The 27,135-nt window shown below is 57.4% G+C and overlaps 1 protein-coding gene across 4 annotated transcripts; it reads right to left on the reverse strand.

Annotated features, from left to right (window-relative positions):
* Positions 1-541: 541 nt before the first annotated feature.
* On the reverse strand, positions 542-26,238 carry MIGA2 (mitoguardin 2). Of its 4 annotated transcripts, none has more exons than XR_008392126.1 (17): positions 26,012-26,035; positions 23,397-23,636; positions 22,379-22,589; positions 21,229-21,341; positions 20,208-20,325; positions 19,393-19,529; positions 13,810-13,927; positions 12,575-12,675; positions 11,891-12,006; positions 10,996-11,068; positions 10,738-10,824; positions 8,385-8,483; positions 7,966-8,100; positions 7,171-7,224; positions 6,323-6,439; positions 3,091-6,041; positions 542-2,559 (listed from the first exon to the last, which is right to left on the reverse strand). XR_008392126.1 is itself a non-coding variant. In XM_037146663.2 (16 exons), exons 2-16 carry the CDS (start codon positions 23,490-23,492, stop codon positions 5,835-5,837), a joined length of 1,782 nt encoding a protein of 593 aa, XP_037002558.2. In that variant the 5' UTR covers positions 23,493-23,636; positions 26,177-26,238; the 3' UTR covers positions 2,576-5,834. The 4 variants fall into 4 exon arrangements, 2 of the variants coding, with proteins under 2 accessions (XP_037002558.2, XP_053523756.1); XR_008392127.1 differs by lacking the exon at positions 542-2,559 and adding an exon at positions 2,575-2,881; XM_037146663.2 differs by lacking the exons at positions 542-2,559; positions 26,012-26,035 and adding an exon at positions 26,177-26,238 and having other exon boundaries at positions 2,576-6,041.
* Positions 26,239-27,135: the final 897 nt, after the last annotated feature.

A 27,135-nucleotide genomic window follows, 5' to 3' on the forward strand; every position in this document is an offset into this window, starting at 1 on the left:
AAAGACAGGGAGAGAAAAATCAGTGTGTGGTTGCCTCTCGAGCACCCCCTACTGGGGACCTGGCTCGCAACCCAGGCATATGCCCTGACTGGGAATTGAACTGGTGACCCACTGGTTCACAGCCTGTGCTCAATCCACTGAGCCACACCAGCCAGAGCCCTGGGGTTCTGCTACAAGTGGTTCTAATACAAGTGTTTCCGGCCACACCTGGGAAAGCTCAGGGCACCATTAAGACAGGGCCTGTTATGTATTTGGGCCTGGCCCAGGCCAGACCTAGAACAAGAGGCTGTTGAATGATATAAATGCTTGTGAGAAGTGAAAATAAACCAGGGAATCCCACCGACTAGAGTGGGTGGCTCTTCAAGGGCACAGGACAGCTGGATCTGGGACCATGCGCTCAGCTGAGAGGGCTGGGGGTCATGCTGACTCAGAGCCCACCAGAGAGCTGGGAGGGCCCCCTGGCTCCTCTCAGCTGTGCTCAACTCCCCACCCAACCCCGCCTCGGCTTCTCTGGGTCAGCTGGCCCCATTTCCCTGTCACCTGTCGTCAGCTACCTCAGGCACTGCCATTATTAGCTTCCAAGAAGCAGGAGGTACAAGAAGAGTGGGCTGTGAGTTTCCCAGAATAGCCAGCCCCTGGGACGGGGCAGCCATCCTGGTCTGGCTGCATTGCTCCTCCCTGGTTAGTGGCCGTTTCACCGGTGAGCAAACCGGCCTAAGGAGGCAAAGCCTCAATCACACAAGCCCAGGCCTGTGTGATTGCAGAGTGCTCTTGTCAGGGGAAGCATTCCAGGGCCGTGGTGAAGATGAAGAACTGTAGAAAGAGAGGGAGTTATCCAGTGCGGGGTTTTCCTGGCAGAGGCGACAGCAGAACCAAGGGTCCTGAGGCAGGAGTGTGGCTGGGTGAAAGGGGCAAGAGAGAGTGAGGGGTGAGGGGCTGCGAGAGTGGAGGTGTGGCAGGGGCGTGGCCCCTCCAAACTTTAAGGGCCACTACTAGTGGTGAGGACAGATGGGAGCCGGGACAGGTGAGAGTGTCATTTGGTCTGGTTTTACTTTTTTTTTAAAATTAAAATATAGCCCTGGCCAGGTATCGTACTGGTTAGAATGTTGTCCCAATATGCTAAGGTTGCAGATTCAGGTCACATACAAGAAGTGACCAACATATGCATAAATAAGTGGGGTGACGAATCCACGTTTCTTTCTCCCTCTAATTAATAAATTAAATTAAAACATAACATTTATACAAGAAATTCCAGAAATTGAATGTGATGATGTTTCAGAAACAAAACAAACTTGTGGAGCAGTCCCCAGATCAAGAACCAGGGCCCCAGTCGCCCCTGACACTCCATCTGCTCACCCCCGGGGCGGCTGCCACCTGGGCATCTGACACCAGGCGCGAGTTTGGGCCGGTTTTCTGCTTTCTATACACATCCTACAGTACAGGGTGGGGTAAAAGCGGGTTTACAGTTCTGAGCATGCAAAACACTTTATACTTGTACGCTATTCGTACTTATTAATGGTTTTCCATACGAGCAACTGTAAACCCACTTTTGTTCCACCCTCTAAGTACTGTTCACACGTGGCTTCTTTTACAACTGTGTTTGAGAGATTTATCCACACTGTGCCCTCTGGTTGTAATTTGTTCTCTCAACGCCCTGTGGTATTGAGTACACCACAGTTTATTTTCCATTTGACTCTTTTTCTTTGAAGATTTTACTTACTTATTTTTAGAGAGAAGGAGAGAGAGGGAAGAAAAAAGGGAGAGAAACCTTGATGTGCAAGAAGATCCATGGATCGGGACCCTCGGATACCCCCACGTGGGGACCTGGCCTGCAACCCAGGCACGTGCCCCAACTGGGAATGGAACCAACGGTCTTTCAGTTGTCAGGGCAGCATCGGGTCGAGGAGCCACACCAGCCAGGGCTTCCATTTGACTTCTAATGGGCATCTGGGGTGTATCCAGGTCTGGGGTGTGACAAACAGCACCGCTAGGAGCACCCTGGTGCGTATCTTTGGTGCACTTACGGATGCATTTCTGACAGAGACGTGCCTAGGAACCACTGCAGGGTCCCAAGAGACCCTAGGACCCCGTGAGATGGTGGAGGTGACAAGTCAGATGGGGCATGTGGACGAGGGGCTCGGCAGTGCGGGTGTGAATGCTGCTGCACAGCGACCCACAGGAGCCTGCGGAAGTCACTGGCCTGCTCCCTAGGAGTCCTCGGACAAGCCCCGAGAACCAGGCTTTTCCAGTCCCCAGCTGTCCCCAGTAGGACCGGCCTTTCCCTGTGGCCTCTCCTCTGGCAGAGGTCACAGGGCAGCCCTGAAACCAAAAGCACCAAGTCTACCAGTGGTTCGCACTCCAGCACTTCCGCTCTCTGGGCCTCTCTGCCCAAACTGTGTCAGCCGCGGCCTCCTAGTTAGAGGTTCCTCCGTTCCCCTCGGGAATCTCAGTGTGGATTCCTAGGCAGTCCCCTGCCTGCCACGGAAGTGGGCCAGGGTTCCCTCCGGGCCTTCCCAGCTCTGGTCTCCGGGCTTGGGCTTCTGGGGACATCGTGTTGTTCTAGAAAGGAAGGAAGTGCTCGGAGACTGATGGGGACGAGGCGGGGGTGTCAAGAGGACCCAGGAGGCAGCTCAAGTGGGTTATCGCTGGCCAAATTTGTGGCCATTTGAGCACCAGAAAAGACTATAACTGTTCATATCAGATAAAAAAAAACACATGAGTTTACAGCAGTATTCAAAAAATGGAAAAACTCGTTGCATTATGGAATGCTAGTCAGCAACAGAAATTAATTGGTACATGCCATAGAACGGACAAACCACAAAACGTCATTTGAAGCCAAGCATGAAGACCACCTACAGCAGGATTCCATTTGCAGAAGTGTCTAAAAGGCAAATCGAGAGAGGAAAGTAGCGGCCTGGGGGCTGGGGGGCTCACTGCAGATGGGCACAAGGGGGCTTCCTGTGGGGGTGGAAATGAGTCTACTGCGGCACAGCTCCGCTCCGTAAAATTACTGAGGAAAAGCATTCGAACGAATGCGTTTTACGGCATCCGGATGATACCTTAACAGCTGTTTCAGTCAAACCAACCCACCTGCCAGCGTTGGAGGCGACAGTATCGGACGACGTCTCTGAAACTGGCAAAGGGGGTCACACAGTCTCCTTTTCAGGTGGAACTTGAGTCCACTGGTTGATAGGAAACTTCTTTTCCGAGTCCCAGCAGATACCAGAGGATGACTGACACATTTTCGAGGTGTGATTACGGTATTTTGGTTGTCAGAGAACCACCTTATCTTTATGTTCAGGTGCTTACAGGTAAAGCACATGTCTGAAACTTCTCTAAAATATATTTTTAAAAGAAATGGCAAGATGTTAATTACTAACCAGATGTTGATTTTATGGGTAGGCTGTACATAGTTTTCTTTTTAACTTTTCAGTACCTTTGAACATTTCCCAAATTTTTTTCTTCTTTTTCTAAGCACCCTTCAAATGAAGCTTGTGCTGACCACCCTTGAACACAGCCGAAGGTCAGGGTGGGCTCCTACCTGCCGCTCCCACTTGTCCCAGTCCCACACCCTGGCTCTCACCAGGTCAGGTGGTGACTGATGGCGCCTGCGTCTTTGCCCCTGGTCTCCTCCGACACCCGCATCCTGCAGATGTGGGCACAGGCTCAGGAGTAGCCACCCCACGAGATCTGCCTGAGCTGGTCCACACCCAGGCTGCCCACCCACATCGGTGCCCCCAAGCACTTCACTGGCCACTCCTTCTCCTCCCCGACACGGGCCCTCCTGGCCTAGGGACGTGCGAACCCTGCCAGGCTTAGTGGTCCCAGGACTCGAAGCCTCCGCCAGGCTGCCCTCAACCCTTGCCCTCCTGGAACCCCTACCAACTGCACCCCAAAGAGGGTCCCAGCCCTGGCCCAGGAAGTAAAGGGCCACATGTGTACCCAGTGGCATGGCAACTGGGGGAGAAATCCCTTAAATCGTTTATTCGACTCGAAGTCAATGCACAGATGCTCTACCGTACAAAAGTCGGAAGCCGCAACAGACCGAGTGCCAGGGGCAGTGCATGGATGTGTAAACAGACAAAATGAAAATGCCACCTCTGTGATTTAGGAGCAAATCAGCGTGGGCCGGGCCCAGGCCCAGGCCCAAGCCCGAGATTACATTCACAGCGCAGGTTAAGTGCAAATGAACGGAATGTTGGGATGGAGGAGCACCACCCGGGCCTCCCCTCCCAGGAAGCTGCTGGGTTCGGAGCCAGACCGAGGTTAGTGCGCAGCAGCCCCCCAGTCTGGGGAGTACGGGGCAGTGGGGGTAGATGCGGGCACGTGGGGGGCAGATTTTAGGAGGAAACTGGACTCACAGAGGGCAGATCATGACCAACATCTCCCGCCCCCATCTCCCCTCCCTCTGGAACTAAATGGGCAAGATCACCCCCTCTTGGGGCCCCTTTGCCATTCAGGGGAGAGGGGAGCCAGTCCCCCAAATCCAGAGAATGGAGAACCAGGAGAACAGTATTTCTCTCGAGCACCTCTCAACCTGGACAGGGGCAGAACCTCAAAATAAAGTGTTAAGGCAATAAATAAAACATCCCAGCTCAGGTAAAAACACCCTAAGGGAAGTGAGTCTGCAGGGCAGAGAGAAAGTGGGGACAAATGACATGGGAACACGTGCTGACCACCTTTCTCTGAAGGCCAGCGGGGAGGCGGGCCCCACACTGCTGCCTGACTGGAGAGCAATTGCACACCTGGCTGGAGGCTAGGTGCCGTGCAGGTTCTTGTCCTGGGGAGGGCGTGAGCTGGCCCAGCCCTGCACACCCCCCGACTGCCCCCAGTGTGGTCCCTGGGCCCCTTGCTCCTCGGGCCACCAACAATGGCAGCACAGGTGATGGGCTGGGTCAGAGCCTCCAGCTCCATGCCTGGCACCGCCCAGGGAGTCCAGGGCTCCCCGAGGGAGGTGGGTAGGGGCGGGAGGACCAGCCCCACCTCCTGTCTTTGGTGGTGGCAGAAGTGAGAGGAGAAATGACAGGCTTTGGCAGGCAGAGGGAGTGTCAGAGGACGGTGTCCTGGTCTGGTGCTTGGATCTGTCCAGGACCCGCTCCCTGCCCAGATGTGAGCACAAGGGGGGCAGGCCCCGTTCTGTCCCCACTCCGGATGCTCCAAGCACGTTGCTACCAAGGATGCCCACAGTCCCACTCTCCCGGTCTGAGGCCCGCACGCTCCCCCTCTGGAGCCGCAAACTCTGTAGTGTGGCGGCGTGATTATTGCGAATGGCCAGCCACGTGCCTGGATTCTGAAACCTTCAGCCCAGGTTCCTGCTGGCTTAAGACACCAGCGATCTTGACCATAAAGCCCTGCCGTCCCCACCTTTCTCCACCACCCTCCCGGCTCAGCTGTCGGTAGCCCTGGGTGGGGGGAGCTCTTGGGGGTCCCACACCCAGGGCACCCCAGCTCTGCCGGCCCCGATTCTCCTCACAACACCTTCCTCCCTCCCTCCCTCTCCCTCTCACTACCTTCTCCTCCCGCAGGCCCCACTGGCTGCTGGTCCAGCCTCTGCTTCCCCAGGGACAACCAAGGGCAGTCAGTGGGGCCTCTAGGGGCTCCATCCCTCTCCAAGGAAGTTTGCCCCCAGGCCTTAGGGATTCCCAGGTGATGGGGGCAGGGCAAGGTCAGGGGCAACTGCCCATGGTCACCACAGCCAGGGCTCTGCTGCTGCCAAGGGCCATAGAAGGCAGGCTCCGGGTGCCAACCCAAAGGACGAAGGAGACACCTTCTCTCTGCCACCACCCATGTGGACAAGGCTCCGGCAGCCACCCCTCCCCAGCCTGCTCCAGCCACTACTGCAGCTCCTCCAGGGGACCGTTGTCTCGGGGTAGCACACCATTCAGGCCAACGCTGCTGGTCACCGACGTCCCCAGGTAGCCGAGCAGGATCTCGCTGCGGCGCCGGGACAGCTGCAGGATGTCGTGCGTCAGCGCTGGCACCGAGGTGTAGCGCACGTTGTCCAGGTCAAACATGTCCCGCAGGTACTGCACGATCTGGTCCTGGGGGCAGGGCTGGTGTGAGGCCTGGGCTGGCACCCCTGCCTGCCGCCAACAGCCTCCAGACCCCCAGAGCTCTCCTGGGCTTCCTCAGAACCCCCCGGGCCAGGATCCCCAGGGAAGGAGCAGCAAGTGCTCTCCGCAGGTGCCCCGGGGCCCTTTTGGGGGTGGGGGGAGCAGGCCAGGCTCTCACTCCACTCCTGGTACCTTCCAGGGCTCCGATTCCAGGGGCCGTGGCAGGCAGGGCCCCAGTGGGGGCAGCAGCCACCATACTCCCCACTTACCTTAAAGAAAGCACAGACCTCGGCGAGCTGGGGCTTGGGCCCAAGGAAGCCGAAGGCCAAGACTGGGCTAACGTGCTCCGATACGGAGTAGAAATGGGAGATGAAGCCATCAGGCACCTGTCAGGGCAGCAAGGCTGAGGTTGGGACCTTGGTGTCCTCTTCAGAGCTGGGCTTTAGAGGGAGACCTGCAGCATTCACATCCTCGCTGGGTGACCCCAGACAAGCAACTAGGGAAGACCACTTTCTCACCTCTACAGAACCAAGGGAACCTCGGGGCTGCCGTGGGGCGGGGGAGCAGGGCTGGGGAGGGCTCGGCACAGAAGTGCCCAGTGTGTGGTGGCAGCAGCTGGTATCAGCTGGGCAGCAGAGCCTGGCTGGCGGAGAGGTACAAAGGAACGCAGGCCCGACACTGCAGCCAGCGCCGCCTGGGAGCGCAGATGAACTGCAGCCCAGCGGCGGGCAGGGCCACTGCCTACTCCGGCGTCCTGCCCCCACCCAGATGCCTCAGCCCATCCCCTTCCTCCCTCCAAGGACGCCCTTTCCCCCTTCCGATTCCCTCAGCACTCCCCAGTGTCCTACTCTGCTGGGCCCTGCAGGGTGAGGTGAAGGTGCTCCTGGCCAGGGGAGGGGCACCGACAGACAGGTGGCCAGGGCTATAACAGAGACCAAAAGGTGCAGCCAGGCTGGGGGCTCAGCAAGGCCTTCCTGCACCTGCCCCATTCTTCTGCCCACCCTGCCCTGTCCTGCCCCGACTAGAAGCCAACATGCCCCGAATGGAGGGGCAGCTGAGCGGGTGCCACCCCCAGAGCACCCACAGCACTCGCCAAGGGCCCTGTCAGGTCACTCACCATCAGCAGCCTCCTCTTGGCTTTGAGGACTGACCAGCAAGCAGTGGCCAGGGCCTAAATCAAAGATGGGACCCACTGGGTGCCAGAGTAATAGGCTGGGCCACAGCCCCTGCCCACTGCCCAGCCCCGCACCGAGCGCTCGCTCCCAGCAGGAAGATGGGGCTTGTACCTGAGCTCTGCCACTTCCCTCCCCTCAATTAGGAAGCAGATACAACTAAACCTGAGGCCTGATGCTAATGCCGGCCCCCGAAGGCCCCAAGAGGAGCTGCCGAACATCTCGGGGCCTCCATTTCCCGATCTCTAGAAGGGCCGTGAGCTGGCACCCCATCCCATCCAGGGGGTGTGGGATCCACAGCGACCGCCTGGACACTGCCTGTGAAGACCAGCCCCTGCCACCCGTCCGTCCGGGCTTCCTGAGCAGCACGCCTGCCCAGCAGGGGCCCCAAGCACAGCGCTCTCCTGCTGCTCCTCTCCCATATTTTAACCTAATAGGATGCATTGAAATTGAACAGCGTGAACGCCAGCACAGAATGAGCAGAATTGAGTCAGTGAAGCCATTGCAGGAGAGGACAACGCACAGGCCACTAGCTTTACCACGTTGCGAAGAGAGCAACAGGGTCCCTGCGGGGGGGCTCCTCTAGGGCAGCCGAGCTGGGAGCGGCCCCAAGGGACGACCGTTGACTGGTGCAGGGGAGCCCGGCCTCGGTACCCAAAGCCAGGGATGGAGGGAATCAGGGTCCAGGCCAACACGTGGGTTCCTGAGAGTGTGTGTTGGGAGGAGGGGCCGCCACCCACCGTCTCCTTGAAGCTGTCCGAGAGCCAGCGGTTCCTCAGGACGGCAAGCACTGAGGACGGGGGGTTCTCCAGGTCCTCAAAGGCGTCCATGAGGATGAAGTCCAGCACGATGTCAAAGAAGCTCATGCACACCACCTGTGATAGGCAGGCTGCTCTACGGGCAGGACCACGGAGCTGGGGGGGGGAGCCCAAGGCGGTAGGGGCGTGTGGGGCCACAGGGGGGCACAGATGCATCTCTGCTCTGTGACCGGGTGCAGCTGGGGCCATCTCTCTCTCAGCCCGGGCCTGGGGCAGGGCAGAAACTTGGGGCTTATGGCAGTGATGGAGCCACCTGGGACCCTCAGGATCAAGGCAGAGCTCAGCACAACAGCCCCCACCCTCTGCTCAGGGTCTCAGGTACTAAGCACAAACCTACTCACCCCTCGGCCCTCCAGCTCCAGCCGAGTGGTAGCCCAGGTCTCCGGGCGCAGGGCGTAGTTCAGCATCTCCTCGTAGCTCTCCAGGAAGCCTTTGGGGCTCTGTGGGGAAAGGCCCCAGACCCATCTGGACCAGACCTGTGGGGACGGGCTGGCCCATGGATGGGGGACGTGCCAAGGCAGGGCCAGGGCCAGTCGCTGAGTGGCAGCCATGGAGGAAAAGAGGCAGGGAGGGTCCCCTGCCCACCTCGATGTGCCTCTGCGGAGACCCAGGCATCTCCAGAACAGATCCAACGGCAGGCGCCCAGCGGCGCCTCACGCCAGCCCATTGCTGAGCACCCGTCTTCCAGGGGGTACACACACCCTACGGCAGGATCTCGCTTTGGAAGGATGGGTGAGGGTGCGAGGCCGAGTCAGGCAGCCAGAGATCCAAACCTCTACGACCTCGAGCCTCGCTGGTGAAATGGGGGAAACTACAGCTCCACACTTGCAGGGCTTTTCCGGGGGAGCCGATAAGCTCATGCACGTAACACAGTTGGCCCGGTGCCTGGACCTCGGCAGTGATGGGGCGTGAACCGTGGGCACACAGGCGGGCCCCTCACTCTCCGGCACTGCAGGGCTCAGCTGGAGCACGACCTGCAGGAGCAGGTAGGCACGTATGGACATGGGAAGCTAGTACGTGCCGGGACTGATCTAATGTGAATCAACACACCTAGTTTGTACTGTCCTAAGAGGCACACCCTGGTATTATGCCCACTTTACAGACAAGAATACTGAGGTTTTGAGACATCGAGGATGTATCCAAGAGCCAGGCAGGGTGAAGCTGACACTGAAGAGCATGGGCAGGTTGATGCCATTTACAGAACCGAGGGCAGAGGCGGCACCGGAGTGGTGGTCACCACAACACGAACAGGGCGGTCCCGGAGCTCACGGGTGAGGACAGCCCATGAGTGGGATGTGGAGTGAAGGGCCACGCTGGGCCCTCAATGGTAAGAGCCAGGTAAAGACATCCTAGGGAAAGAGCTGCCTGGTGGGGACTTAGAAGACAGGTGACCAAGGAAGAGGGGCGGGAGGGGGACTGGGAGCTTCCAGGCACCAGTATCACTGCACTTCCAAGCCTAGGTGCGGGACACACAGGGTCCCTCTCTTGCTAACCCCACAGACGCACCTTTCCATCTCCCAAGTGCACCTTACAACGACGTTAACAAACGAAGGAGGGAGAGCGGGCCAGGCACAGAGGAACTGGCACAGGCAAAGGCCCAGTCAGGGAGAAAGTTGGCATGGACCAGTCTGCACAGGGCAAAGTGCGTAGCACGGCAGGTCACCGTGGGAAGCCTGCCGTTGACACTGAGGGCAGCAGGAGCGTGGGAAACGGGGTCACAGGTGGGGTTTGGAACCATCACTCTGGCATGTGAGGAGAAAGGACTGAGGGGAAAAAGGCACCTTTAAGAGCTTTATTCAGACCCATCAAAGAGACGCAGGTAACCAACGGACATGGAAATGGATGCAGCCTCACTAATGATGAAAGAAACATCAAGCGTGAATAAAACAAAGATTAAAAAGATTGTTAACATCCAGCACTGGCCAAGATGAAAGGAGACGCACCCCGCACTGCTGGAGAGGACCTAAGCTGGTAAAGGGTCTGGGAGGGCGCACCGGCCTGCCCGCCCGCCAGCCCTTTCCATGCCGGCGCCCAGGGTTGCCGTGGCTACGGTGTCCCACAGCCTGCCTCACGGCACGGAGAAAACTGCAGGGACTGGTTTTGACAGTGGTGTCCGCGCCTCTGAAACACGAGGCCCAGGCCAAACGCCCATCGCCAAGAGGACTGGACAAGCTACAGGCAGCCACCCACGAGGAAGCAACGTAACTGGTCACCGTCACTGCAGGGACACGTGAATGACACACTCACACACGGCACAGCGAGGCTGCACAGAGGCCACGGGCACAGCCTGAGCCTTGGAAATTAAATAACAAGTTCAAGGAGTAAAGTCCACGAAAGTGGGCAGGACAGATGGGTCATGGTTTCCCCTGGCTGGTGGGGTTCAGGGAGACGCCCTGAAATGCATATGAAATGCAGACGTGGTTTGCATTTCATAGTTGGTGAATTCAGTAGAGCTGTATTATACTGTAATCAGAAATAAGAAGCAATACAGACCCACATTTCTTAAAATTAGCACAGGAAGAATCTCCAAGCCTTTCCTAGCTCTCCTACAGGATAAAGTCAAAGTTCCCCTGCTTGACTTCAGTTAGGGCTTTCCTTTTCATTTCTTTTCACATAAGCAAATAAAAGTTAAAAACGGAAATAGAACAAGCTGAGGGGGGAAGGAAGCCGGAGAGAAGAGCCCCCCACAACTACCTTCTCAGCCTTCGTCATCAGGCCCGTCACCATCTGCCGGCCGACCTCCCCGAAGAAAAGCTGGTTACTCCGGTCTCCCAGGAGGCCCTGAGGAATGGGGGCGGGGCGGGGGGAGAGTGAGCCACGCGGCTGGCAGTCCCCCACAGCCATGAAGAGGGCGGTCCGATGTGCTGAGCAGGCGACCCACCTGCTCACTGAGACCTGCCTGCCCGGCCCGGCCCCGACCCCACCCTCCCAGGAGCTCCACCCCACACCCACCTCGAACGCCTGACGCACACAGTGCAGCTTGGCCAGGAAGTCCTGGTCACTGTAGCAGCCCAGCAGCTCCGTCCTGCGGGGAACCACAGTCAGTCACGCCACCTGGGCCCCATCCGGTGAAGCCCCCATGGGGTTCTGGGTAGAGCCCCAGGTGGCTCTGCCTTGGCCTGGCAGTGTGACCTAGGGCAAGTATCTGTCCCACTGTGCGCCTTGGTCTGCCCCAAACCAAAGAAAGAGGCTGACTGGATGCTCTCTGAGGACATGTCAGCCTCAGTAACCCTGGGCACAGCCAGCAGGTCTAGTCACTGGGAGCTGAGCTGACCTTGGTCTCTTTTCAGCCCCAATTAGCTAAGGACAGCAATGGCCAACGGCTCCCAGTGGGCAGAAGGCCAGGGCAGGGAGCTGCCACCCAGCTGGGTCTGGGACCCTTTGGCCAAATCACCAGGGCTTCAACTGGGGCTTTTAACTACTTCAGTCCGTGAAACACACAGATCTTAAATTTGGAGCCATGCCCAAAAGTTATGATTTTCATGTCATACAGAAAAATTAATTTAAAATGAATTAAAAAACCTAAATATACCACAGAAAGGGTTGTATCAGGACACAGGGCCAAGGAACGAGGCCCACTGTTTCCAGGGCTAGGTCCCCCTGAGAACTCGGAACAAGCACGAAATACTGTTGGTTTATTAATTGTATTAATTTGTCATTGTTAATTCCAGACATGCCTGTCTCAATGCTCGGGGCCACCCCAGGCCCTCCTCGGTGGGGCAGGAGTGGGTGCCAGCCCATCACAGCCCTTGGTGAGCCTGGCCCAGCCGAGTCCTCACCAAAGACTGCTGGTTTCTCTGGCCTCCTCCGAGGGGGCCGGCACCTGCCCCACCTGCCCTGCACTCACCTGAGGGTCCGACAGAGCACCTTCCCCTCCTTCACCAGCTGCAGGGCCTCCTCGTAGGCGGCAGCGGGCCTGGAGAGCGGAACCAGGTAATCGCCAGCCTGCAGGGACTCAAAGAGCTGGGGAGGGGGCAGAGGGAGAGGGTGGGCACGTCAAAGCCCGTGTCCACAGCATCCCGGGGGCTGAGTGCCCATGCCCAGCAGACACCCGAGGGGCCAACCTCTCAGAGGGGATATCTGAAGGAGCACTGGTCTAAGAGGCACAGGCCTGGGTTCAAGTCTATCTCTGGCCTCCTGTCCCCGTCTCCAGGGACTCTTCCCAAAGAAACCCGAGCCCATGTCCTCCTACTGCAGGCCAGGACAGCAGGACCTGACACATAGACCATGACAGAGGACTACCGCCAAGCAGCGGGCACGTGGCAGAGAGAAGGGAGAGGTCAGCACAGGCCGGAGCTGGTGGGGGCGGAGAGCCCTGTCCTCACCCCCAGGACCTGTGAGCCCTGGGTTCTCAGGCCTCCCGGTCCCCAGCAACTGCATGGAGCCCCCAGGGAGCAGCACTTGGTGACTGCCAAATTCGCTTGCACCGGAGCAAACAGCCGCACTTTCCCACGACCACGCTCACCCAGGGTCGCACAGAGGCCCAGCCTCCACTCCACCCACCCCTGTGTCCATCCGCCTCCCATGTCACCTCGGTGGCAGAGAAGAAGGAGTCCTCCGAGGTCAGGCTGTCCTCGTCGTCTGCCCGCAGGTGCAGTGAGCCCTCAGTCAGGGGCAGCATGAGGGTCCGCTCTGCAAAGAGCGGGGAGAGGAGGGCTGAGCCGAGACCCCAAGCTCCCCGGCAGGACGCACGCACTCAGCACCCAGGACACTGGGCCCCGGTGGAGGACACAGTCGCGCACAGCGCCCCTGCCCACTGAGCACGTGTGCATGAGGACCCAGGGCCCCTCGCCATCGACCCTGAGATATCCTTGTGGGGGGCGCAGCGAGGTGTGGAAATGAGGCTGCTGAGGAGACCAGCCCACGGCCGCGCGGCTGCACCCTGACTCCTGGTGGCCCCGAGCTCCTCAGAGGCAGGCCCTGGTGTGCTGTGTGGCCCTGGACAGGTCGCTTCCCCTCTCTGACAAGCTGAAACTTGGCTATCAATACCGAAGGGCTTGCGGGGGCCCACAGGCCACTCACTGGGTGTTCTCATCCTCACCCACCTGAAGGCCGAGCGGGCCTGGACCTGCACGGGCACCTTGGAAAGGCCTGTGAAGCTGATCAGCAGAGTTCACCCCCTGAAAGCCCCACCGGCCTTCTCTGCCGTGTGGGAGGCCAGAGGAAGTGGGACCTCAGACAGGCGAAGTCACTCAGGGAGGGGCTATGGGAAAGCCCGTCGCCCTGACCAGCCTGTGCTGGGCCTGTGTCACCACGGGTAGAGCGGAGGAGCCGGACACTCAGGAGTCGACTGTTCCCCTTGGGGCTGATGGCACACACGGGGAGGCTCGGGGGCTGTCAAGTTCACTGTGCAGGGTGTGGCACCCAGCAGCCACTAGGATGACATTAGCTGTCGGCTGCATAACTTCATTCTCCCAGCGATGCCACGCCCCTTCTGCCCAGAGGGGCAGGGGAATGGCGGGCGCAGGTTCTTGGCCCCTCGGCCTGCTCTAGGTAGGCTAACCCTGGGAGCCATCCCTTCCACGCACCCACTGCCTGCAGAAAAGACTCAAACCAAAGGCCTGAATAAGCCCAAGGCCTACTCCCAAGGGCACAATCCCTTCGACCTCAGGTTTCCCATCTGTGCACTAGATCAGAGGTGGCCAGAGGGCCCTGGGGATTCTGGTTTGCCTAATGCACCGAGGGAGCCACGCCCCGGCTCTCTCGCTGCCTCCCCACCCCCACCCTGCACCCACCCCAGCGCAGCCCAAGAGGGGCCCGGCTCACCCAGATCCAGCAGCACGCTGTCGGACGGGAAGGCGGGCCCAAACTCCTCCTGCAGGTGGTAGGCTCGGTGCAGCAGGGACTCCAGCTTCTCCGCAAACTCCCTCCGCTGCGATTCTGGCTGTGGTTGAAAGGGTGGCTGTCAATCCAGGCCCTGCAAGCTCCCATGCTGACGGCCCTTCCCCTCACCAAGAATGGGGGGCCCAGCCCCTGGAGGGAGAGGAGCAGGCTCTGAGGCCCTGCAGTGTGAGCCCTGGAGCTGCCCAGCCCAGGAGCCCAGTGTGGCCAGCGGGCTCCTGAAAGGCGGTCAGCTGCAACTGAGATGTGCCAGGAGCACACATACACACTGGGCCGCAAACCCTCGGCACCAACGCATAAATACACAAATATCAATCTGGGCCATTGTTCGTGTAGATTACCTGTTGAAATGACGGCACTCTGGATATACTAGCTTACATCGACTACCGTAGTTATTAAAATTAACTCATCTGTTCCCTTTTGCTTTTTAATGTGGCCTCTGGAAACTTTTCAATGAGACGTGTGGCTCCCTACCAGCAGTGCCGTCCTGACCTGAGCCAACCTGGGTGCAGACCTTGGCCCATCAGTTCCAAGCTGTGTGACCTGGAGCAAAAATCATTCCCGTTCTGAGCCTCAGCTTCCTCAGTTTCCCTATCTGTCAGCTGAGTTAAGAGTGCCTACTTCCTGGGGTCCTAGCGAAAGCATGAAGGAGGTAAGCCAGGGAGCGTTAGCTACCGGAACAGTCACTGCACTTGCCACCACTGTACTAGGAGAGCAGTCGGGGGCCCAGAGAGAGCTGTGGGCAGTGCCCGGGAAGGCACAGGGCCCGGGACTGGAGGCTGCGGCCCCTGTGACCTCCTCGCTGCCCCTCGCCTCCAGGCCAGGGCGCGGGGAAGAAGGGGCCCTGCTCCTCTGACCCAGGCTCTTCTGGGCCAAGAGGCCAGGCACCGGCGGGCCCCGCTCTATTTCCACAGAGGCTGCCAGGTCCTGCACTTGCCTGTAACCAGACCCTGGGGAGCAGACAAGGGCCGACTCGGGCCTGAGGCCACTGGGGAGAAAAAGCCAGAAGACCTCGGCAGGGACGCAACGATGTGAATGGCTGCCTTTCACGGAGCGCCCACCCTGGACCAGGCACCTGGTCTCCCTCAAAGGCAGGCGTTACTATGACCCCATTTCATAGAAAAATCTCAAAGGGGTTCAGTGGCCCAGCCTGCTGTCGAGAGCCTGGAAGAGCTGGGATGTGAGCCCGGGCCTGGGGACCCCAGACCCACGGGCCGCTTTGCTCAGCTCCACCACAGGGTCAGACCCTGCTCCACGTGGCTCAAGACTCGGAGCTTTGGCTGACATCTGCCGGCTCTGCCTCTGTGACGTGACCCTGCGTCAGGGAATGGTTTCTTAGCTATGACATCAGAAGTACCAACGACAAAGAGAAAAACAGAGATACTGAATTTCATCATAATTAAAAGACTTCTGTGCTTCAAAGGTCACCACTGAGAAAGTGAAAAGACCACCCACCAAATCAGAGGGGGTGTTTGCAAATCATCTCTCTGACAACGGACTGGCATCTAGACCACCCACACGACTCTCACATTTGTGAGCAAAAAGACAAATTACTGACTTAAAAGCAAAGGACCCGAGTACGGAGTTCTCCAAATAAGATACACAAATGGACAATAAGCACAGAAAAAGATGCTCAACATCGTTAGCCAGCAGGGAAATGCAAACCAAAACCATGACAAGATACCACTTCACACCCACGAAGACGGCTGGAATCAGTCAGACAGTAACAAGTGTTGGCGAGGATGCGGGGAGTCGGAGCCTCGTCCGCGGCTGGTGAGCCCGTGGACTGGTGTGGCTGCCTTGGAAACAGCCTGGCCGCGCCCCAACATGCCCAACGGAGTCCCCATTTGACAGTCCGTCCGCTCCTGAGTACATTCCCGAGAGAATTCGAAATACACGTCCACGCAAAAGTGGATACACAAACATCCACAGCGGTGTTGTTCATAAAAGCCACAAAACAGAAAGCACACAAACGCCCATCTAGCAGTGGATGGACACATGAAACGTGGTCTCTCCGTACAGCAGAACATCAGCCTGTGAAAAACAGAGACAAAGCAGTGACCTACGTTACAAGCAGAGCTCACCTCGAAAGCACCGTTAAGTGAAAGGCGCCAGTCACAAAAGGCCGCGTGCCGTGTAATCTGAAGAAACGCCCAGGACAGGCCCAGCCACAGAGACAGAGAGTGGACTAGCAGTTGCCCGGGGAGGGGGGTGCCGCAGGGGGCTGGGGGCGCTGACTGCTAGGAACATGGGAGCTCCTTTCCGGGCGATGAAATGCTCTGCAGCTGTGACCGTGTGGTCCATGCCTATGATGCTATGGATGCACTGAAAGCCACTGAAGTCTACAACTTACACGGGTGAATTTTATGGTAGGAGGACTGTATTTCAATAGTCTTGTTAAAAAATGTTCACACAGAAAAACGCCTACAAGGATACTACGTGGTTCTGCCTGGATGACGGGTTCTGGGCGTCAATTAATACCGACGATGAAAACCACTTATTGAGCAACTACTACGGGTCAGGCTCAGACGGCGGGCACTGCTGTCTCACCAGGGGCACCAGGTCTCAGTGGGGCCTTTGTCCATGTCACACAGATCACAGCCGGAGCTCTTATTTCCCCCACTCCTTTCCACTTCCATAGTTCTCACTACTTTGTAAGGACTATTTCATTATTTTCACAATATGGAAAACAATGAAAGTGCTATAATGTTAAGATGCAGTATTAGCCCTGACTGTTGTGGCTCAGTGGGTTGGTCCTCCTCCTGCGAACAGAAAGGTTGCCAGTTCGATTCCAGGTCAGGGCACATGCTTGAGCTGTAGGCTAGGTCCCCTCTTGGGGGCGTGCAAGAGGCAACTGATGAATGTTTCTCTCCCCCTCCTTCTCCCTCCCTGCCCCTCTCTAAAAATAAATAAACAAAATCTTTAAAAAGAAAAGATGCAGTGCTGGCAATAAACACAACCTCTTCCTGTGCAACCATGCCCTGCACTAACCGCCCTGCGCGTCACAGCCGAAGTCGTCCCCGTCTCCTGGGGACCCCCAACCGACTAGCCAGACGCTGTCAGACTGCTCCCCAAAGAGATGCCCCCCATTTGACCGCGCTCCAGGAGAGCCCAGGAGCTCAGAGGGCTTTGCTTTTATTTCTAATTTTTATGTATTCATTTTACAGACAGGACGGTGCCGCGTCCTCTTCCAACCGTGTTGCCCGACAAGGTCCAGACGTGGAAAAAGGAATCCAAGGAATCCATCTTTATGGAAGAGAACGTGGCATGCAAAGGGGGGCGGTAATTTGGGGGGATTGCTCTTAGTAACTTCTTTGCTGATGTTATTCATGGTCCTACATGGCACCCTGATTCCCATAGGAACAGGCCATGAGGAGAAAGAGGCTCGAAGTGAGTCAATGATTAACTTTGAGGAAAATTCTGAAGGGACACCTAGTTCTCCCCAGACCATTGAATCATGCCCCCAAATTGTATAAACAAGGTGTTTATAAACCTGAGTAAGAAATTATCCCCGACTGTTGCCATAAAAGAACTCACGTGATCAAAAGGTGGTGGGATTGTTAGACACCTGTATTTCAGGTTCATTGATTCGCATAATTCCAATGAAGTTGTACAAAATAATTCCTTGACCAGAGAACAAAATCCCCTCTAATAAAATAGCTCCTGAATGGCCCTGGCTGGTGTAGCTTAGTGGATTGAGCACAGGCCTGCGAACCAAAAGATCGCGCGGTTCAATTCCCAGTCAGGGCACATGCCTGGGTTGCAGGCTGGTTCTCAGCAGGGGCCAGTTCCCAGCAGGGGATGCACAAGAAGCAACCATACATTGATATTTCTCTCCCTCTCTCTTTCCCTTCCCTTCTAAAGACAAATAAATTTTTAAAAATTAAATAAATAGCTCCTGAATGTCTAAAAGTTGTTAGAGTAACAGCCCCTCCTTTACCTTGAATAGGAATATATATCAATTAGAATTAGACAGGCAAAGAAATAAGAGAAGCTGGTTAGCTGTTACAAACTAAGCACATGGAAACAATTACCAGAGAGTTAGAGTCCATAGTACATAGAGAAACATTTTAGACAGAAAAGATAGATAGCTAAGTTAGACACCACAAAGGCCTTATAATAATTTCCTATAACCTCTACTCAATCTAGCGTATCCTTTTGCCCCATGACAAATTCTGAGAACTTTAATAAACAATAAGACATTCAAACTCTGTACATACAGCTATTTCTAACTGTCTGATTTAAAATACCCGGGTAGAAAATTTCCTGCTTCGCCTAACCGCAAATGTTAATCACTACCAAAAATGAAAATACAAAAACCTGCTTGTACTTGCACTAAACAGAACACAGCTTCACCGTCCTCTGAGTCGTGTTGTTGTCCGTCTCCCATCGCCGACACCTTACCCACCTTTCGGGAGCCCCGGGGCCCAGCTGCGGCCGGACCGTGGCAGGAAGGAGGTGGAGAGAAACACTGATTCGCTGTGGCACCGATTTATGCTGACCCCTGGTTGATCCTAGTACGTGCTCTGAGCAGGGATCAAACCCATGACCTTGTCGTTTGGGGACAACACTAGCCAAAAGAGCCACCCGCTGGGGCCTTTCATTTCTAAGATGAAAAAACCCCACGGCCCCACCACTTCCACAAACCCCACCCACAGGCACGTGCGCAAAGTGAGAAAAGTCAAGCCGTAAAGAAAGGTCCTGCAAAGGGCGGGAAGGCACCACGACCACTGTTTTCCACCTTGCCCTGCGGACCCTCTCCTCGCAGACCGCTGTGGACGGTGTCCTGCGCGTCTGTCGGGGGGAAGTGAGAGTACACACGCACACCAGCAGCTACCGAGAGGCGCACAGGTGAGTGGCTGTGTCTTTATAAAATGCACACAGCCACACTACTACACGCCCGCTGCATCCCGCTGTCCCCGCTTGACGCACCGTGCAGACAGCAGCCTGTCGGCCAGGAACGCCCCTCGGCCTTTGCAGGGCTGCATAGCGCTCCAGACCCCTGCTGCGGGGCGATTAGAGAGTTTCCAGTTTTTCAGCTATTACAGAACAATGCCTCGATGGCTGTCCATCCCAGGACATGCACTTGCTGTGCTTTTCACAAAAATGCTTTATTTTAGCTCTTTCACTTTTTCATTCCTGATGTTGAAATAAAGGTTCACTATAGAAAACTTGGACGATGTCCCCAAGTACGCACAAAGACAAGATGAAGGCGGTGTGGCCCACTCTCTATGCACGCAGGCTGCCTCCCCTGGTCCCGCAGAAACAGGTGGCTGGGGTCGGGGTGAGATCGCCGTGATTTCCTGTGTGAGTACCACACGCCAGGCACGCACACTCAGCCCCTTACGTGAACGTTTACTTGGCGGAACCGACACACCGATCAAGGGGAAAACTCCCGCCCAAGGGGAGGAGTGGCTGGTTGGCAGGAGGCGGGGGGGCTGCGAGGCTGCCTCCCGAAGTCTGGCTGCTTGTCAACCCTCTCCATGGCCGGGGGTGAGGACCACCTACCTCGGACAGTGCCTCTGAAGCGGTCTCGGGGTTCCGGAGGCTGTCCCCCAGTGTGGGGGTGCTGCCAGTGTCCCCCCGCTGCCCCACGCTCAGCGCCTGCTCCCATTTCTGCAGAGCCTCCTCGAACAGCTCCATGCCTGAGAGAAGGGAGGGTCAGGCCCCCGGCGGAGGGGAGCAGCTCCCCCTGTGTCCCCTGAGAGGGCCCCGAAGGACAAAAATGGCAGGACTTTGTTGACCGGGTCCTGATCACCTTTTTAAAAAATTCTCACCCAAGGATGTGTTTATTGGTTTTAGGGAAAGAGAAGGCAGGGAAGGGCAGGGCAAGGGAGGGAAGAAGGGGGGAGGGGGGAAGGGAGTGGGGGAGAGAGAGAAAGAAGAGAGGAGACATCCATTTGAAAGAAAAAGAGAAACATCGATGTGAAAGAGAAACATGATCATCCCTCCTGTACACGGCCTTACTGGGGATCAAACCTGCAATCCAGGCACGTGCCCTGCCCGGGAAGCCAACCCGCCACCTTTGTGTGTGCAGGGCGTGCTCCACCCAACTGCGCCACCCAGCCAGGGCCCTGACCACTTTTTTTATTGGTTTACAGGCCCTTCATTCTGACCAGATTTGTTCCTAGCGGCTGCCCCTCTTCAGAGGTGGATGGAAACCACTGAATGGGGGTTTGGGCATCGGGAGTGGGAGGGGGACGGGAAGGGGGAGGGGGTACAAAGCAGCAGGTGGAGAAGTGCCCTGGGCCTGGTCTGGGCCCTGAAAGGCCATTTCCCGTCACCCGCCCTGGGAGAGCCCGAGACCCCCTCCTGGCCTGTACCTTGCATGTAGAGACTCTCCGCATTGCCGTTGCTGGTGGTCGCAGACTCCTCCACCCCCCTGGCGTCCCACGGTCCCGAGCACGCAGCCGTGGGGCTGGATGAGTTCACCACCACCATCTGGGCACCAGGCGGTGCAAAGACCCAAAAGCGAGGGGTGAGGCCTTTCCAGGCTCTGCAGGACCTGAGGCTCCCCAACTGCCTGACCGCCTGCCACACCTGCTCTCTCTCCTGAGTGCAGAGGCCATGTCCTCAGCAAGTCCTGGTCCACCCCCTCCATGCGCCTGACTACCCCTCACAGAAACTGCTGAGGCCGACATCCAACCCAGGATCCTGCAGCCTTGAACCAAACCTACCCCAGGCCCGCCCCCTGCTCTGGGGCTGCACTACCAGTCAGACCAGCAAGACAAGGACTCAGCCAGCACGTGCGGGTTGGTCAGGGCCCACTGTCACCCCCACTGCTCTCCCGCGTGAGCAGCCACCTGCACTGACAGGCTGTGGTTTCCTCCAGGACAAGGGTCATCTCTTGCTCACCCCTGTAACCCCAGGGCAGGCCCGGCTCCGAGCTGGGCCTTGGTGCTGACTGACTGACTGACTGACTAGAAGAGTCAATGAACCAAAGTCACTCCCCAGAGGAAACAGCCTCTCTGTTATTGGTCTCTGCATCCTCAGCACCTGGCAGAGTCCCTGGCACAAAGCAGATGCCCACTCAACGTCTAACGAATGAATGAACGAACGTTCACAGATGAGTCTTCCCCAAGAGGCATCAGCTTCTCTTCTGCACCGATCCCCCTTTTCCTCACCGACACCTGGCACTCGGTGACCACCTAACAGCCTACAGGACAGACGTCGGTGAGTGACTGCATGTGTGCGTGAACAAATGAAGGACTGCATAGAATCTCTACTCCCGTCTTCCCACCAGTCCACAAGCCCCCTGACAGCAGAGACTGAACCCGACCTGGCAGCAAGGGACGGAGCACTGAGGCCCTGGCAGGCCCCCTGTGCCCTGGCCCCCGTCCTCACCGAGGCCAAGCTGTGGGAGGAGCCCGAGTGCTTGCTGGGCTCGATGGAGGAGATGCCGCTCAGGGTGTCGTTGCTCTTGCTGCTGGGGCTCTGCACCCTCCGGCTGGAGTAGCCTGTGAGGAACAGGAGAGCAGGGGTCGCGGAGGCCTCCCACCCAGCCTTTGTGCAGGCCGGGCTGGTCCCCCTTCCAAGCTGCGCACTTCTCATCTGGAACCTGTCCTGACCTTCGCAGTCAGGGTGGCGGCAGGGCACCCTGAGCCGGGCACTTAACAGAAAGGTGCTAGGCCAGTGCCACTCGCTACCGTGTCCCTGTCACCGGCACAGGGCCAGCTACTTCCCACCTTCTTTTTTTTTTTTTTATTAAATTGACTTTAGAGAGGAGAAAGAGAAACCCTGACCTGCTGCTCCACCCACCCATGTACTCACAGGTGGACTCCCGCAGGTGCCCCAACCAGGTACCAAACCCGCAACCCTGGCATTACTGGGGCGACGCCGCAACCCACTGAATGGCCCGGCCAGGGCTTCCCTGGCCTCCTTCTTCCTCAAGTTGCCCCGTGCTGCTGGCTGGCTGACTGATTAGGAATTCTCCTCCTTCCAAAAAGGATTCAAGGCAACAACTTTTGTAAGACACACCACAAACTTTTTTTTAAGTGAGAGAAGTAAAGAAAGGAAAATCAGGTGAAGCCAGATGTGGGGGGCAGGGAGGAGGTACGGGGAGGGTAAGCAAGAGGCTGGTGCTGAAGTCGCTCCGGGTTTCCCAGGGGTTGATGCAAAGTGGAAACCCAGCGAATCAGCAACTCTCAGGTCCTGTTGTAAACGAACCTGAAAACTTCTTGTTTACTGTTGTGAAGATAAAACTTCCCTTTTGTGATGTTCACAATGGAAACTCTTTTTCACACAAGGACCCAGATGCTCCCAAGGGCCCTGGATGATGAGAACCACCGCCACCTACTGGACACCTGCTGGGCCCCATCACCCACTAAATTCTTACAAGGACGCGAGGCAGGAGGTTCTACTGTCCACGCTGCTTCCCAGATGACAGACAGGAACTCGTAAACAGGATGTCACTAACCTCCAACCCCCACAGTTAATAGGGGCCCAGCTGGGACTTGACTCTGGGCCAGACCCTTGCCCCCCACTGCACACCTACCTTTCTTCACCGATGGGACCTTCCTGGCCATGAGGACGGGAAGCGGCACGGTGCCCAGATGCTCGCCTCCCACCTCAGGGCCAACCTGCTTCTTCCTCCGCCTTCGCCTCTTCAGCTGGTGGGCGGCCAGGGCCAAGGCCACGGTCCCCAGGGCCGTGGCGAAGAGGACCTTCCGCAGGCCTGGTGTCAACCGCAGCTGGGAGAACGCAGACTACAGGAGAAGAGGGAGACAGCTGGTCACATCTCTGCGGGAGAGCCCCAGGCAGGCAGGGCCGCCCCAGGAGCACAAAGGCACCCGGTACACCTCGGGTGGCCGGGGGACTATCTGTTGACCGGAAAATAAGAGGCGGCCACCTCAAGAGGGGGACCTGGCCGGCCCCTCCAAAATGTGGACCGCAGAGGTGTGAAGAGAGGGCTGGCGCTGGGAAAGTGATGATGCCGAGGAAGGAGATCGCGTCTGGGGTCCGGCTGGTGCCAGGAACACCGGCCACGACTCTAACGCTGCAGTGACTGAGCACCTGTGCTCAGGCCGCTGCCCTAGGCCTTCACCTGCACTTCTGTCTGAGCGCCCGTCCTCCTCCAGGTGAGGCATCCGAGTTAAGACACATGCTCGAGGTGACAGAGAAACAGAAAGCAAACCCAGCCCGCCAGCTCCACTTCTCGGTAACTTCCGGAAGACGAAGACATTCAGTCCGTCCAACTGTCCTGCCTGTACACATGCCTGCCCCACCCCGCTCTCTGCCTGCTGGCCTGGGAGCCCCTCCCTGGGCCGCGTCCCACTGGACAGAGCCTTTGAAAGTGTCAGGAGGCCTGGTCGGCACAGGCATTTGAGGATGGCAGACGAAGACCAGGTAGGCACCCCAGACCCCCATCCCAGTCCTTCTTACTCCGCGCAAAGAGGAAACCCTGGACCCCTGGACGGAAATAACAAGGGCCCGGCTTTCCTGACACTGAGTGGCTCCGTGTTTCCAGGTCCAGAGTGGTTAAAGGGCAGGACCACAACCCAGCCAACCTTTACCTGCCCAAACGTCGTGTACAGGAACACAGGGATCTCAGCCACCGTCATGGCCAGGGCCTGGATCATGGACATGCCCTCCGCCCTTCGGAACGCCATGGCAGGAACAACGCCCCGGGCAGGAGCCCCTGGGGCCAAGTGTTTCCAAGGAGAATGTCTTCAGCTGGTTGCTGGCTGGGTCCCAGGCACCGTCCACAGCCGGGGAAGACACGCTTGCGCGTACCAGAGGGTCCCTCCGCCGAGCTGAGAGGCAGATAACAAAGTCAGACACAAGGACATGTGCACGGGACTGGCGAAATGCACACGAGAGTGCCCCGGGGTGTGAGGCGGGAGCACTGCCTCCATCGGGAATGCCAGGCCTAGAACCAGGCCCCAGCCTTCTGCGTCCACCAGCAGGGATGCAGCCAAATGCCCCACGGACCCCCTGCCCGCCATGAGCCCTGGGAGCAGAAGGTGGTGCCTCTGGCACGCTGGCCCCAGGGCAGACCTGGGGACTGAGAGATGGGCAGGTCCCTCTCAAACTCGATGGCCTTTTTTTCCCTAAACACAAATCTCAGGCCTCTAAAGGGTCTGGCCCTGACTGAGAATCATTCCAGTTTTTTCACCTCCCACAAAGCCAAGAATGTTTTACTTCCTGTGGCCTGTGTTATAAAAACAGCAGGGTATTTCCTCAGATAATAACGGCCCCTACACATCTGTGTCTATTGCGTGCCGAGTCCTTCACGTACGTTATGTCACTGAATGATTACAATTAATGTGAAGTAGAGGCTCTCTGCCTGCCCCCCCCACCCTTGCCAATTTCCAATGGGGAAACTGAGGCTCAGGGAGGCTGTCAGGAGTGCAAAGTCACACAGCTGGTAGGAGGTAAGAGTCAGAACTTGGACCCAGGTCTCTCAGACCTCGGGCTCTGTGCAACCCTTTCGCTAAATAGGACGGGGAGCAAGAAGTGGCAAGCCCCAGAAGAACCACAGGCTGCGAGGACGCCCCTCCCCTGGGAGAGACCCCTCTGAGACCCCGCGGGGGTCACCCGCTGCCCATTCCGAGGCTGTAAAGAAGTGGCTCAACCACAGACAGCCCGTTCCCAGGGTCCTGCAGGGTGTTCTTCAACCACCAGCACCAGCACCAATACCCAGGATGCCTTCAAGGTCTCTCGGGAGCTCAACAGACGGAGCACTCGGGCCAGGACAGGCCCTGTCTACTCGGGATGGTAGCCAAAGTCGCTGGACCGGCACGAGAAACAGCTTATCCCCAGTGAGTGGGACGGGAGGACGAAGCTATCAGTCTAGCCCTAGGGCTGGGCCCTGTGTGTGTGTGTGGGGGGGGGGGGGTTGGCAGATTGTTCTGGGGCTGAGGAAACTGTTGTGTCAAGGGTGGCAGATACCTCATCAGGAGGCTGCAAACTGAGCTGTGTGACTGCCAGTGGCCAGGGCCAGGATTAATATCTAAGGCACCCCCTTCCCCCTCTCCAGAGCTGCTTCCGGAGCACTTACTCCAGGCCAGGCATGTGACCAGTTCTCCACAGAGGGCTGTGAGTCCAGTCACTCACAGAACTCTCATGACAACCACTGTATAAAGTAAGGAAACTGAGGCTCCGAGAGGTAAGTGAACCAGCTGAGGTCACTGAGTAAATAGCCAGCCTGGAATGTGGCCTCAGTTCTGGGGGATCCCAAGGCTATGGGTCTTCCCTGAGCCACCTGCTACACTGCCACCTCTCCCTCCACGCTGCACCCGAAGGACTCCTGGGTCCCCGAGTAAGAAGCTCACGTGGAGTAGTAAAGATGAGCCTGAACACATGCTCCAGGGGTGAGACAGGGCTGAGGGGCCTGGCGTGTGTCCGCAGGCAAGTCAAGAGCAGCCTCTGCTGCCCCAAATCGAGGGAAAGAGCACCAGTTACAAGGTGCCAACACCCATCAGGGACAGGTCCAGATCCAGACAGACAAGCCCTATTCCACCCTGGACACCACCCGGAGAGAGACCTCCATGATGATAAGCCCATGGCAATGTCCCCACCCCACGAACACTTCTAATGCCATCCTGACCTGGGAAGTCACCTCTCCTGCCCTATAACCTTGGGCGGGAACCTATTTCTTCCACCCAAACCTTGGCACTTACAACCTCAGGCTGGATGCCCACACGCTCCGCCTGAGAGTGGGGATGTTACTGGATGTCACCTCCTCCCTTGCCCTGGACGATCCCATTAAGGAGTCTGGCCTTAACAGTCCTCCTCTCCGCCTTGACCTTAGCAGCGACCCTGACCCAGGCGCCCCCTTGAACTTTGCCCAGTCTAGTTCATTTCGCCCTGGACACCTCACCAGCCCGACCCGGCTAGGAACTGGGCACTACCACATGGGACCCCAGCAATATCCTCACCTTCAGAATCTGCTTACTCCACCCCAGACATCTCCTAGAGCAGCCTTCATCGTTTGCCCCGACCCCGGGAATATCCTTGAGGGTCCCTCACATGCCGACTGGCGCCGCCCACGGCCAGCGCACCTGCTCTTTCCATCCCGGGTACTTTCCCAGGCCTGCTCCGATCCCCATAACGTTCCAGGCCTGGGCATCTCGTAGCTGACCCGGTACCTTTCGTTCCACCTCTCGCGCCGCCCAGGACTAGGTACCTGCTCATTCCAACCCGAGCCCTTCTAGTCCGGCTGAGCCCGGACACCGATGCCCCTACCCAGTCTCCCGCGCAGGCCCGGCTCCCGCTCCCGCTCCCGCTCGCCGCAAGCCTCAGTCCCGGGCCGCCCGACCGCCCCACGGGCTCAGCCCCGGACGCCACTCACCCGAGATCCCATAGCTGCGGAAGGGCAGCGTCTCCTTCCCCCGGCGTCCGCGCAACCAACCCCTGGGCCGCTCGGGGGCGTGGCCAACTCTCACTTTGGCCAATGAACGTCTCTCAACCGTTCCGTGCGGCTCCGAAGGGGTGTGTCACATGACCAATTTAGTCTAAACTCTTCCTCTGCCCCGCCCTCTAAGTACGGTTGAGGCACGAAAGTGACCTTTTGCCTCCTATGATTGGCCAGAGAGATTATATTGACACAGGAGGCTGGTTGAGTGAGGCGGAGCCGCTCTTAAAGGGGCTGAGGAAAACCCATGAGGTTTTGAAGGGGCTTTGTTGAAGGAAGCTGCGGCAGTCGGAACCCCTGTGTTCGGCTCCCCTACCTCTTTGACGCCCCACAGACAAATTCTTCCTGCACCTCAAACGCCCTTTTTCAAATGCGCCTGACTTCCAAACGCCCGTTTTCAAACTGACTTCCTATAGTATCCTCTTAAACACTTGCCACTTTCCACCTTCTTCTGGAGTCGTTCGCAAAAGTGCTGCGCCTCCCCTACTCACAGTGTCTCCCTGAGAGACGGGAGTCAAGGGCTTCAATTCCGACCATCCGGAGCCGTGCCTTGTATTAAACACTGGGTTTAGAATCAGGCTGACCTGAGTTGGAATCAAGTTTTATCCCTTCAGCTCTCTGGACTTCACTCAGTGTACCCCTCTGTAAAATGGGGTTGGACTCCCTGCCTTGCCAGAGTCGCAGGGCTTGGGTGGGGCTTGGGTGGGGCTTGGAAGAAAACTGCATGGCAGCCCTTTTATAACTGTGAAGAGCTGGGCACATCTAAGTTTTTAAACTATAATTATCAGTAAGGTCATATTCTTTCATTCATTCAACAACTAATACTTCTGCGCACCAGCCCTTTGGCTGGGCATGGGAGCATAGTGGTGGACAAGATACATGTAATGAAGATACAT

The sequence above is a fragment of the Artibeus jamaicensis genome, unplaced genomic scaffold (genome assembly GCF_021234435.1).
Source record: "Artibeus jamaicensis isolate MK-2021 breed Jamaican fruit bat unplaced genomic scaffold, CSHL_Jam_final contig_471, whole genome shotgun sequence".
NCBI classification, from domain to species: domain Eukaryota; kingdom Metazoa; phylum Chordata; class Mammalia; order Chiroptera; family Phyllostomidae; genus Artibeus; species Artibeus jamaicensis.

What these genes read in the sequence shown, in the direction of transcription:
- MIGA2 (XM_037146663.2), bottom strand. Translation starts at nt 23,492, where the DNA reads ATGGCGTTCCGAAGGGCGGAGGGCATGTCCATGATCCAGGCCCTGGCC. An exon ending in GTGTGCGTCAGGCGTTCGAG is followed by an intron (nt 10,825 to 10,995) that starts GTGGGTGTGGGG and finishes CCCATTCCTCAG; the next exon opens with GGCCTCCTGGGAGACCGGAG. An exon ending in TGATGACGAAGGCTGAGAAG is followed by an intron (nt 8,484 to 10,737) that starts GTAGTTGTGGGG and finishes CTTTCCCCACAG; the next exon opens with AGCCCCAAAGGCTTCCTGGA.